The following is a 14,132-nucleotide window of genomic DNA, read 5'->3' on the forward strand; positions in this document are numbered from 1 at the left end:
TACCCACCCACCAACTCCTTCCCCATCCACTAAACCCTCCCCTTCCCTACCATCTTCCCCTCCGTCACCCCCCAGACATGGTGAAGAGTTTAATTTTGGATTTCACTCAATACTCACTGTCGGCAGCGCTGAAATACTCTGGATTCACAGATGCGTACAGGACTCCATTTGGAAGTCTGTCATTATTTCTGCACAAGAAAGAAATGATAAAATAAAAAGAAACCCTCAGCCATAGATCACTAACTCAAGCATTTTTATACTGAAAGGCTGCTGTCAATTACATTCATTAATGTGATAGACCCAACAAGAGATTCTTCACTTAAAACTAAACCCTTGGCGTGGGATTCCTTCCCCATTATCTATGAAATTTGCTGGCCTTAAATAGACCTTGATTAAGAACAGTGACACTAGTTAGTTAATAGGAAAGAGTGGTGTCTGGAGATCCCAGGTCATTTTCAGAATGTCACTGCCCCAGGAGCCCAAGTAGAACATAAATTCCCTTTGAATAAGCTACATATCAGTAAGATATGAAAGTTATTCCACGAGCACTAACGGCCACCTTTAACTACGAACGCTATTAACTCCTGTGGTATATGTTAAAATGATAAACTGCTGATATCCATTCCTGTCCCAGCCCATATCAGAATACATCAACTGTTCATTCAACTTACTATTGTTTGTGGGATCATGTTGCGTGAAAAATGGCTGTCGTGTTTGCCTACATGACAGTGACTGCACTTCAAAAGGTAATAATTTGGATGTAAAGTGTCTCTAGGACATTCAAGAAAGAGAAAGAGAAATCTTACATTGATATAGCACTGGGACATCCCATTGAATTACGGTTTTTTTCTGTCAAAGTGCAGTCACTGGGCTGAGATTTACAAAAACAATGGTGGTCTGCACATTACGAAGCCACCGCGATATTAAGTGCAGTAGCTCATTTAAATAGCTGGGGCAGACCGCCACCTCCCACCCCCCGATGACATGGAGGGGGTGGGCTGTCCATCCCCGGCAATGGCGTCAGCTGTCTGTGCGCAGGCACTGAAGCCATTTTTAAAGGTCTTCGAGTCCTAACTTTCAATTTACATATTTAAAGAAAAATTAAATGCATTTATTCTGCCCCTCTCCCACCACCCCTCCCAATAACCATAAAATTAATTTCTTACCCTCTTTCCTCACCCCTCCCACCCACCCCAAAACATTTCCCTTTCCCACCTGCCCTTCCTCCCAACCAAAGTACATAAACTTTATACCCTTTATATAGGGTATATTCCACCATAGCCTACACCAATGATATTAGTTTGACCCTGCTCCGCCCACTCCTGCACTGAGATACTTACGTCCTTCCCCCTCCCACCAGTGTTAAGCCTCAGTTCCCGGACAGGATGTGAAGCGCGGGAGTGCCGGCCGCCGGCACGAATATCGGACCGGGACAGATGGCGGGAACGTAAATGTAATTAATTCAATGATTTAAATTAATTTAAATATTTAAATAAGACTCCGGTTCTCGAGTGATGGGGGGCCGCCACGAGGCCGCACTGCTGCTGGCAATATTGTCTGGGCCCTCTCGGCATCGGGATGAGTGGTGGGCCTCTCCCAGAGGCATTTTCCAGCGCCACCCCCAATCCCGCCATGACCCCCTTTGTTGGGATTGACAAACGGCAGCCAATTGGCACACAGCAAATTCCTACAAACAGCAATGTCTAGTTGTCTTGAAGTGGTGGAGACCCTCCCTCCCTGAACCTCTGCACTCCTTGTGGTGAAGGTGTGGCCATTACAGTGTTAGCTAATGAATTAAGCAAAATTTACATCATGATTAATGCAGTGTGTATAAAGAAATGGCAAGTAAAAATATTTAATATCCAATTGCATCAGGACAATTGAACATGCTAAACACAACTGAGAATCAAAAACTGTTAACAATGCAGCTGAATGCAAGCCTTTATCCATGTCTCATTGTCCCAGAAGATATGGTTTTCAGAAGGTTAGAATAAGTTAACCGTTAGTACTATTCTTGTCTTTGAAGCAAGCCCCACTCCAAGACTTCAGCAAGCATGACCTTCTGATGACCTCTTTTTAAAAGAAAACAAAGTTCCAGCATCTATGGAACCTTTTTTTCAGTTTTAAAACACAAATCCTCATAACTTAAAAAAATGGAGGCACTCATAACAATACTAATACTTCCTTTCTATAAACATATAGCACTGACGATGGGCAAGGAAATTAGGTGACAGATCAATACAAAAACAACTCTGTGGCAGAACTAAGACAACGCAGCAGGAAAACCTGGGCATATTTACCCAACACTAAAGGTAGATCTGATGTGCAATAAAGATTTGGTCGGGGATCATGGAACACATTATCTGTATTTGGTAAGTTAATAACAGTGGCCTTACCGTTTCTTGTTGAAGAAGTACAGCGTTAACACCAGACCAATTATCACCAGCATTAATGCGATGGGCAAAGCAATGATCAACTGCATGAGATTATCAGGTCCAGGTGCTGTTGAGACAGATTGAAGACAAAGTATTAAGGTTTCTGGGTTTGCTTTTTAGTCTTTATTCCTCTTCAACCCATGACACAAATGATCATAGATAAGCAGCTATTGCCTGGCAGGACTTCAGGCTTTCCTAGGATATTCAAGCAACATCAGTACTCCCTGCTCTCCATGTTGAATTCAAGGCTCAGCCGACCACCTGCAGCTCCAACTCATTTACTCACATTATCTGAACACTGCAGAATTTCTCTCCTCCCTCAGTCTTCCCACCCACCTACAATCGAAGGGCTTTTAATACCCTTGATTTCAACTAACCACTACTTATGTCATTTACTTCATCTCTTTTTCCAATGTTGTTGTGGGCTTTGGTGGTCTTCAACAAGACCTTCAATAATATTAAAGGAACATCACCTGCCCTAGAAAATAGAACCTCATACTTTTAACATATTCATCTAGGACTTTACCCAGCTGAGAAATGATAAAATTGCATAATTAAAACTTGGGTTAATTAGTACTGTCACAGCAGGAATCAAAAGGAGGACTTAAGAATACATCCCAAGATACTATAAACACAACGCATTTATGTGAAATGCTTTTGGCCCCCATTTAAACAACTATCTTTAATTTCGACTTCTTGTGACCACAGTGCATGACTGAGACAAGTGAGCCCTTTAACGGTTTGTACATTAATGATATAATCGGAGCTCAACATTCTTTCAAGCAGGATTATAGCCAAGCTCCCACCGAGCACGCATGGGCTAACAGCCACAAAAGCTCTCCTTCAGGGGACATGAATCACACTTTCTGCTCCTGTACTTTGTTTACTCCTGTAGTAACCGGTTCACAATATTTTGGAAACATCTGCACAGAAGAGCACTAGATGATTTGGATGTCAATTTTCAGCCCCCCCACACCACTGTACCTGATGCACAGCAAGTGTGAGCACCACCTCATTGTGTCATTACATTCCCCTCCTCTCCCAGGGCACTAATCTGTGCTAGGGCAAGGTTCCACAGGGTAACCACTCATAACTTGCCACCCTTTGTGCAAGAGCCTCAGGAGTGAATGCTTATGGTTAAATAGCCCATGAGGGGAGGATTTTAAAAAAGATTCTCAGGATGTGGGCATTGTTGGTATGGCTGGTATCTACTTCCCATCCCTAGGTGCCCTGTTTTGATACAACTGTGTTGCTTGCTAGGCCATTTCAGAGGGCAGTTTAAAGTCAGCCAGATAAGTGTAGGACTGGAGTCACATAAAGCCCTAGACTGGGTAAAGACAGCAGACTTCCTTCCCTAAAGGACATTTAGATGGGGTAAGACAAACAAGACATCAGTTGGGTTTTTACGATAACCCGAAAACTTCACAGTCATGTTCACTGATACCAGTGCTTTTCTTTATTTCCAGACTTTGTTTTTAAAACTGCATTCGAATTCTCAAACTGGCATGGTAGGATAGAACTCATGTTCTCTGGATTATTAGCCCAGGTCTCTGGATTTCAACTCTAACACAACCAATTACTGTATTCTATGACAGCAATCACAACCTATGCTAACAGCACTGAACCCCTTGATGGAGTAGATTCCAGCAGCCCTCTGTTTTCTAGCCTAAGTGGCCATTTGTCATGTGGCAGGCTATTCAATTGTGAAGGGCAGCACAGTCGAGCCAGTTGCCTCACTCAATTTAGAGGTGAAATAAATTATGTTCTAGTCGATGACTTCGCCATCAGAGAACGAATGACGACAGCTTCCAGCAGGTGGGCCTAGAAAGCAATGGGGCAGGGAGCCTGGTTGATTATTCCCTCCCTAACCCTGGGTCTAGGGAGCCAATTGAGCACCAACTGCAGCTCTGGATGAGCCCAGCTATCTCAGCACAGACTGGCTCTCAGACCTGTTGGCCTCTAGCCTATGTTTTCACTATTTCAGCCTACCAACAGTAAACACGCACTCTGGGAGTCAAAAGAGAAATTACAGCAATCACCAAAGTGATAAATAGCTGGGCCGAAAGAGGCCTCACTTTACTCCAGCTGTGGTACAATTTCTTGCACTGCACTAAATCTAAAATTTGTTCTATAGCTTCAATTGTTTTTTTCCCTGAATATCAAGCTCTTTTTAGATCAGAAATGGAGCACGTTTACTTTTCAATATCAAAGCTGGAGTAAAAGATTCCACCTTCAACAGCCAGTAAAACTAAGTGACGCACACGGATCTATCCGGGCTTGTGTAAACAGCCCCACTGGGGCTCCCTATTCTCCCTCAGCCTCCCGGCTCCACACCACATGCATCAAAGTGTAATCCGATATTGTGAGAGATTGGTGACATTCGCGTGCTCTGAGCCAAGATACAACACAAACAGTAACTACAACAAACCAGAGTGTGCAGCATATGATTCATGGCGTAAATGGGGAAACTGATGTGGTTATGGCTTAAACAATCTTCTTACAAAAAGTTCCACATTAGCCCAGCTAGTAATGGAAGTAGGCCATTCAGCCCCTCAAGCCTACTCTGCCATGCAATTAGATCCTGGTTGATCTGCATCTTAACTCCATCTACCGGTCTTGGTTAAAGGCCTGCTACCCGACCCGACGATATGTGTCGGGTTCGGGTCAGGTCGGGTCGCACTTCTGGGTCCAGCATTCGGGCTCGGGTTGGGCCGGATCGGACATGCTCTCTCACAACCCCAGGTAAGTGACTCTAATATTAATTTACTTCTTGGACGTTAAAGGTGGTTTTGTTACAGTTATTTTAAGCTTGTGCAGGTAAGGAACAAAGTGAAAAACAGAAGGTAAGTTAACTGAAGGTCGGGTCGGGCGCGGGAAAAAATGGAAGGACTCGGGCCGGGTCAGGTTCGGCATCGGATGGGATTCTGTCGGGCTTGGGTCGGGTCTCATCTGCAGACCCGAGCAGGCCTTTAGTCTTGGTTACGTAACCTTTAATACTCTTGCCCAACAAAAATCTATCAATCTCAGCCCTGAAATTTTCAACTGACCACCCACAGCCTCAATAGCATTTTGAGGGCAGTGTTCCAAATTTCCATGATTCCTTGTGTGAACAAATGCTTCCTGACATCACTGCTGAATGGCCCAGTTGAAAATGGAATTTCAGCTTCCTTGGTATACTGGTGGTCAAAAATATTCAGTAACCTTGCCTGTGGCCAGCTAGCTGAATGCTCAGGAATAAAAACAAGAAATGCTGGAAATACTCAGCAGGTCTGGCAGCATCTGTGGAGAGAAGCAGAGTTAATGTTTCAGGTCAGTGACCCTTCATCAGAACGGAGTGCTCAGGATAATGGTTGGGATGCTGATAGCCCTTTGTTTGGCAGAGTGTATGGGTAAGACCAAGGTCGGCTGCAACACCAAGTGCTCAAACAGTCAGCTGACACTTGCTGCCTTGGCTTTGGGCAATGCACAGAAGGGCTGCTGGCACTCATGGAACTGTACCCAGCAGAAGGAGACAAGAAAACTGCAGTCTCACAAGAACCTGCTCAGCCGCAGAAAGTTTAACTGTTTGAGTATTCCCCCTCGCCCATAGCATGGAGCAAATCCATCGTTCAGATGTGAAGGTTTGACTTCTCTGCGCTGAAGTAACATTTCAGTTGAGAAGCAAGGCCAATACAATTATCTCTCGGAGTTGTAGCTTTCATACATCCATGCTCCACTCTTGGGGAAGTTGCAGAAGGATTTGCAGGCCGAACAACCACCTGACAGGCTGCAACGTAAAAGCTCCTTGCATGGCTGCAACCATCTATAGACCAGCCGATTATCCTAGCTGGTGGGAGGGTTTTATAAGCTCTCACAAGCTACACAATGAAGAGAAGTCAGGGTCACCTGCAGCCCGCTGGACGTCAACAAGAATTTAGAGCTGGGACTGTCTGGGTTGGGGGTGGGGGGGTGGTGGGGGGCGTGACTCAGAAGCAGAAATGCAACCACTAAGCCTAAGGTTCACTCCATCCCTCTGAGTGAGATGACCAATTAAGGACAGTTTTATTTGTAGGTTCACTGGGAACTGGATCCAGACTGCCTGAACTGACTTCACATAGGACAAAAGAGACTTTGATGCTATCAGTCTGGACTGGATTCAAATCAATTGCAGTCTTCCATAAAATAGTAGTCAACATTGGACAGTGAAGCCACTGAAGATACAAACATTAAATAAAGGAGGTACTCATCCAGCCTTCATACCCCTGGAATTTCAATGTGACTCAATGGGCAGCATTCTCACTGCTGAGTCAGAAGGTTGTGGGTTAAAGACCTAAAGTATCAACACATAATCTAAACTGATACTTCAGTGCAGTACTGAGGGAGGCTCTCTCAGGGCACAACTAGGAGAGAAAAACGAGGGAAACATAAGAGTAACTGTCTTCTATTCAAAATGTTAAACCAAGGCCCCATTTGCCTGTTCTGTTGCTTAGGTGGGGGATGTTGGAGACTTCATAGAGCTATATATTTTTTTTTATTCATTCATGGGAAGTGGGCGTCACTGGCTAGGCCAGCATTTATTGCCCATCCCTAATTGCCCTTGAGAAGTTGGTGGTGAGCTGCCTTCTGCAGTCCATGTGAGGTAGGTATATGAAGAGCAGCAGAGCTCTTCCAGGGCACTGGTTAACATGCCTCCCTCATTCATCTTGTTTCATCTGTGCACAACTGACTTCAATGTTTACTCATGTAACTTCAAAAGCAATTCACTGGACCTGAAGTTCTTTGGGATGGTGGGTAAATGCAATGAGGCGCTATTGAAGTGGAAGCTCTTTTACGAAAAGGTTGCTCTTGACTTACGTTTTGCCTTTATGTAGAACATCACTGAATCAGTCCAAGAGCCATTCCCAGACAGCGAGGTGGCTCGCACCTCTGCAGTGTAATTTCCAGGGCTTAGTCGATCCAGTTTATAGCCACCATCGTGCAGCTTGTACTGCTGCCTGGAAACACATTCTTGCTGCACCTGTAGAGCACAAAAACAGAAAGCAGTGCAAGAATGGCCTGGATATAGGACAGAGCACAGTATCTAGATACAACTAACTTGGGACAGAAACACAACATAATCAAATTAAAAGCAATATACAGGAGCCTTACACTTACAACTGTGCACCATTGAGAAATCTCAAGAATAATCAATGTCTTGCCATCTGTTGGAGGCTCTTCTATGGCCTCCAAGTTCTACGTTGCAACCTTTCTGGTTTTAATCAGTACGACAATGTTGAAATACCACTCTGAGCTGCCCCTTGTTCCAATCCCCTATCCTACATGCTCCTCTTCGTCCATACACCCTCACTGTTTGGACTCATGCTGCCCATCTCCCATGGTCACTCTCAGATCCAAGCCCATTGAGTCAGGAGTCTGGAGCCCCAATTATTCTCTTTATGCTTGGTGGGGTGAGGAAGAATTCAGACAAGTGAAAGATAGTCACGATACCAATGATCACTGCATTCTTTTTTTTGTAAGTAAAGGATGCTAATGTTTATAGATAGCTTGTTCTCAGTGTTGGAGAGTAGAATAAAGCTGCGAAGTAATTGAGTTTCTGGTCAATGTTTAACACCATCAGCTGAAAGCTAGAAATGATAGATAGAAATGAAAGATTAAAAGAAAAAGATTGATCAGATCATGTTTTCAGGATGTCCCACAGCACTTATCCCATGAAACAGCTCAAAGTGCAGTCACTATTTTTATGTACTGGGCAATTTTTGCACAGCAAGATTCTACAACCAACCAATTAATCTGCTTTTGGGTACATTGGTTGAGGGATGAATGTTGGCCAAGAAGAAACCACCTGCTCTACTTTTTCTATGAGATCTATTACCTTCACCAGGCCAGGCAAGGAAGGAGGCCCATGGTTTAAAATATCATCCAAAAGATGGCACTACTGACACTGTAGCACTCCATCAGTGCTGCACGGAAGTGTCAACCTAGATTATGTTGAAAAATCTCTGGAGAGGGACTTTAACCCATGAACTTCTAACTCAGAGGCAAAAGTGCTCTTACCTGAGCCAAGCTGACACGTGGGAGACAGTAGGACTTGACAGGCAAAGATAAACACGCATATTTTCAATACACAATCGACAGCCCATTTTATGTCCCGCCCAACTTCATTTCACATTAATGGAAAAAATGTAGGGCATCGTATAAAAATGTGCTGCTGATTCACTATGAGTGTGTTTTGCAACATAGATCAATGGCACCTCCAAAAAGTTAAATGTAACACATGAAACAATGATAAAGCATCAGGGTGGGTCCTCTCTGGTTTGATTCAGCACACAGATTGAGATTTATAAATAATCTGTCACTGAAGTCAAGGGCATTCTGCTGAGGGGCTTTGTTAAACCAAGTAAAAGAAGACAGAGGGTGGTGGTTGATGGCAAATGTTCATCCTGGAGTTTAGTTACTAGTGGTGTACCGCAAGGTTCTGTTTTGGGGCCACTGCTGTTTGTCATTTTTATAAACGACCTGGATGAGGGTGTAGAAGGGTGGGTTAGTAAATTTGCGGATGACACGAAGGTCGGTGGAGTTGTGGATAGTGTCGAAGGGTGTTGTAGGGTACAGAGGGACATAGATAGGCTGCAGAGCTGGGCTGAGAGATGGCAAATGGAGTTTAATGCGGAGAAGTGTGAGGTGATTCACTTTGGAAGGAGTAACAGCAATGCAGAGTACTGGGCTAATGGGAAGATTCTTGGTAGTGTAGATGAGCAGAGAGATCTTGGTATCCAGGTACATAAATCCCTGAAAGTTGCTACCCAGGTTAATAGGGCTGTTAAGAAGGCATATGGTGTGTTAGCCTTTATTAGTAGGGGGATCGAGTTTCAGAGCCACGGGGTCATGATGCAGCTGTACAAAACTCTGGTGAGGCCGCACCTGGAGTATTGCGTGCAGTTCTGGTCACCGCATTATAGGAAGGATGTCGAAGCTTTGGAAAGGGTGCAGAGGAGATTTACTAGGATGTTGCCTGGTATGGAAGGAAGGTCTTACGAGGAAAGGCTGAGGGACTTGGGGTTGTTTTCGTTAGAGAGAAGGAGGAGGAGAGGTGACTTAATAGAGACATACAAGATAATCAGAGGGTTAGATAGGGTGGATAGTGAGAGTCTTTTTCCTCGGATGAGGATGGCAAACACGAGGGGACATAGCTTTAAGTTGAGGGGTGAAAGATATAGGACAGATGTCAGAGGTAGTTTCTTTACGCAGAGAGTAGTAGGGGCGTGGAACGCCCTGCCTGCAACAGTAGTAGACTCGCCAACTTTAAGGGCATTTAAGTGGTCATTGGATAGACATATGGATGTAAATGGAATAGTGTAGGTCAGATGATCGGCGCAACATCGAGGGCCGAAGGGCCTGTACTGCGCTGTAATATTCTAATTCTAATTCACTTTGTCAAACCATCTGACCTAGGGTTGCTTGACAAGACAGTGGAGACTGAGTTTTACTCTGCATCTAACTGCACTGTACTATACTGTCCTAATCTGGGTGCATGATAGGACCGTGTAAAGTCTGTGCCCAATTGTGCTGTACGTGACCTGGGAATGCTCAAAGCTGATACTGGGTGCCCAAATTACGTACAAGTTGCAACACAGAAGCAGGCTGTTCAGCCCAATCAGTTTGTGTTGATTATTATTCTCAATATGAGCATTCATCCTAACACCATGTGGCTGCCCTGTTCTCACAACCCTTTATTCTCCTTTCTGCCAACCCGCTATCTAACCAATTCTTAAATATTGACATTCAATGATTAACTCTGACAGTGTCCATGGTCTCAAAACGCTGCATGTAAAGAAGCTTCTGCTCTCTGTCCTAAATCACTTAATCTTGTAAGTATGTCCCCCCTGTTTGTAACTCCTCAACCACTGAAAGCAGTCTATTTCGATCTATCCTGTCCCATCACTTTGTAGTTTGAAACACCTGTCAAATTATCCTTTAATTCTCCTCAGGTTTATTGAAAACAGCCCCAACTGGACATAAAAAAATGTAACAAGTGGAAAATGTTCCATTCTGTAGAATTAAGGACTACAAAACAAAACAATAAAAATAATTTAACAAAGCAATCAAGCTGGTGAAAATCCTGACCCAACAAGTCATCAAACAAGCACACCTTGTCGCAGGGGTCACCAGATAGTGCTCAGGAGTGAGACATCTAGCTGACAGCTTGGTTGTTGTTGAAGAATGGGTGTTTGGGGAGGTATTAATGCTCGCTGCACCAGTCCCCAGTGCAAGTCAAGACATTCAGGAGGAGGAGAAAATTGGAAGGAGAATTAAAACTACAAACGGGAAATATGCTGACCAAATCAAAATGGAGTGTGTTCAAGTTATGCGATTCTTAGTTTATATTGTTACAAATTAATATTTAAATCTTGGCTTGTACTCACTCACAGATTGGAATTGATAACTCGCTGCATCAAGCTCACTCAGGTTACGTTTTGATGGAATGATAGAATGAGTGAGTTCTACCTGCATTACCCAAATAATGTGCCCAAACCACAACCTTGTAAACTGCTGTGCTACAGGGACATTCCCAATAGTTGCACAATATGAAACTGAGCTGAGCTAGTGACATTACTGCAAAATTTAATGCTAGGTTTTCTCTAGTATGAGAATTTTGAAGATTCACTAGCCATGAGGGACTGGAGAGAATATAAACATGAGGTGACTTGCAGGAAAGTGGGTCTCTGGTCAATGGCAGTTTCACGATCACATACCAGGAATGACTGCTACCCTTTCTGCCTGATCTATAAGACTTAATATAGTAACTACAGGGAAGATACCTTGGTGCATTCAGATGCGTGGCACAGAACAATACTGCGAAAGATAAACAGTTAAGTGCAACACCAAAAGATGGCAGACCAAAAGCAAGCCAGGGCAGAAATGAATAGCATTGTCACTTCCCAGGAACCATCTGAGGTTCAGGATGGATTAAGTTTTCATCCCTGGGACTGGCATCATCTGGAACTGGACTAAGTACTTTTCACTTCAGTCCTTCATGGGCAGTAGCATGGATGTTTTGATTTATTCTCTCTGGGCTCACTTTTTGAGGCCAAACCTCAAGAGTTGGTGCTGCAACACAGTTCCTGTTTTCTGATGTGCAGGCTTAATCAGGCTGTCTTACCTCACTATCCCCGCGGCTGTACTTCACTTCGTACATTAGGATCAGCCCATTTGGATTTGATGGTTCTGGCCACTTGAGGTAAATGCTGACATCATCCTCCCCGGGCTCCCATGTCACTGGTCCAGGTACATTATCAGCTTTTTCTGTAAGCAAGGGTAATGATAATTTTATCCTCCATTTCTCATACTGTAAATTTCCTAGCATATTTTGGGCCCGAACTTAACCTACTCCCACTAGATTTCTATGATTGCTTGGGTAGTACCACTGCCAGCTCATTTTCACATTCCAACTCCCAAGCAGTCCTGAACCCAGGCTATTGATTCTTTCATTCCCCACTTCCTCCTTTCAGTTCCTCCTGATCATGAAAAAGAATTAGTGCACCTTCTACTGCTAAAATGCATTCTTTCCCTGAATCTCAAAACTGTGGAAAAATCCCCCACCCCACTCAATCTTCCATTGCTCAATAATTTACGGTTTGTCGTCACCCAACCCATTGCTTGATGTACCACTTTTTCTTTGCAACTTTAGCAACACCCTGCACTTAGCCCTTTACCCAACTTTCTTGATGAAAAAGAACGAACGTCATCCTAGCTGACCCTCATCATCATGCTCACCTGCTGGCATGGTTCTTGCAAACACGAATGTGGAAACACTGCAGCCAAGTTTAAGAGCCTCATGGTTGCACGCGTGAATGTCGACACGGTACGTGGTGAAATGCCGCAGATTCGATATCACTGTCCTGTCCTTGTACCACATTTTACTCTCGTAGAAGGGGTAGTCTTGCTTCCTCTCCGGATTGGAATTGTTCCCGTGCAGTTCGGATGTGACTGTGGTATTCACAGGGAGGGTGGTATTTGCTATTCCGAACGTGTCTCTGCGCTTACGAAACGGTCTGTTGGAAGAACCATGAAGCTAAATAAGATGTTTGAAGGGGAGATTTTAGAGCAAAATGAAAGTGAAAATAAAGCGAAAACATTGAACATTCAGTGTCTAATAAGCCAAGTCATGAGCCAAAACCACCAAGAGTTTTGGAATTTCCTCCCCACCTCCATTAACCACTACCACCTTTTCAAGGGCAATTAGGGATGGGCAATAAATGCTGGCTTTGCCAGGGATACTCTCATCCCCCGAACGAATAAAAAAAACCTCTCTATGGAAGGTACTGACCTGTATTGGTGCAGTCAAAAATTGGCCAATCACAGGTAAGCTAAACAAAAAGCATTTCAGACTCACTTTTAAAGTGTGATCCGTGGCTTAGAAGTTAGCACTGTGGCCTCAGCATCAGAAACTTGTGGGTTCAAATCCCACTTGAACATCAAGTTCAGGCCAAGACTCCAGTGCAGTACTGAGGGAGTGCTGTAATGTCTGAGGTGCGGTCTAACAGAGATGATTTTAAACCTCTTAGGTGGATGCAAAACATCCCATGACACTATTTCAAAGAGCAAAGAAGATTTCCCAGTGTCCTGCCCAAATTTTATCCCTCAATCAACATCACTAGAAGTGTCTATCTGGTCAGTGTCACATTTGTGGGAGTTTGCTATGTGCATATTGGCTGCTGCATTTCCTACTTTGACTACAAAGTGTTTTGCGATGTACTGAGGTTGCAAAACGCATCATATAAATGCAAGGTTTTTGTTTTAAAAAGCTAAACAGGGAGAATTACAGGATATTCAAATTTAGAGAGAGCAGTCCAGGGAAGACCAATCCTGCGCTCACCCGAGATCCACAAAAGTGTACTCGTCAGTAAGTGTTCCTAGATAGCGACCAGGAATTCTGGCTGATTACTTCCCCTCTCAAGCCCAAGAGTATATCTAAAAATGGTACCCTGGCTGAGATCCATTAACTTAGCATAGACTGGATAGCAAACCTATCACCACCTTCCATGCCTGTCTAGCAAGTAAAATAAAACTGATATCACATCACATTTACACAAATAAAATTGGAAAAGGCAAAATTAAATATACACGTCTAATTATAACCAAATACTGTACACACATCTTCTGAATGCTTTGGGAAAGGTATGATAAAACTAGAAATATTCTGGCCATGTTAAATGATTGTAAGCGTTCTCAATCATCCCGTGTGATTTTTGACAAGATGCCACCCGTCTCCCTGGGTGCTACTACCATCACAGGTTAGTCTAGACTCGAGTGTCAACTGGGTATCCACTGTTGATGGGAGAGGGGGAAAATCGTGGGTGCTGAGACCAAATGTAGCAGCTGAGTTATTCACCCCCATCCCAACCTGCACCCAAGCTCAGCTAGTTTGCACAGTTTCAGGCATATCTGGCAGAAGGCTTCAGATCCGAGTCCATGCCTGTGCCTAGTATGCTGATCATGGTGACACAGCACCTGGGGCTCTATGATTGGTGTCAGCTAGGCTCACAGTCTAGGCTCATCCCTGGGGAAAAAAAAAGAAATACTTGCCGTTCAGAACCTTAGGGTGCCCCGAAGAGCTTTACAGCCAATTATGAACTTTTGAAATGTGGTCACTTTTGCAATAAGAAACGTAGCAGCCAATTTGCACACAGTAAAATCCCACAAAGAGCAATATGGTAA

General features: G+C 43.9%; 1 protein-coding gene across 1 annotated transcript in view; it reads right to left on the minus strand.

Annotated features, from left to right (window-relative positions):
* igf1ra (insulin-like growth factor 1a receptor) overlaps positions 1-14,132 on the minus strand; it is a 235,637-nt gene that overhangs the window by 33,443 nt on the left and 188,062 nt on the right. The window contains exons 10-14 of the mRNA XM_068015541.1: positions 12,189-12,466; positions 11,575-11,717; positions 7,269-7,431; positions 2,397-2,502; positions 118-188 (exon numbers count right to left, since the gene is read on the minus strand). Of these exons, the coding sequence (XP_067871642.1) occupies positions 118-188; positions 2,397-2,502; positions 7,269-7,431; positions 11,575-11,717; positions 12,189-12,466 (761 nt within the window). The remainder of the gene's footprint in view (positions 1-117; positions 189-2,396; positions 2,503-7,268; positions 7,432-11,574; positions 11,718-12,188; positions 12,467-14,132) is intronic.

The sequence above is a fragment of the Heterodontus francisci genome, chromosome 35, assembly GCF_036365525.1.
Source record: "Heterodontus francisci isolate sHetFra1 chromosome 35, sHetFra1.hap1, whole genome shotgun sequence".
NCBI lineage: Eukaryota > Metazoa > Chordata > Chondrichthyes > Heterodontiformes > Heterodontidae > Heterodontus > Heterodontus francisci.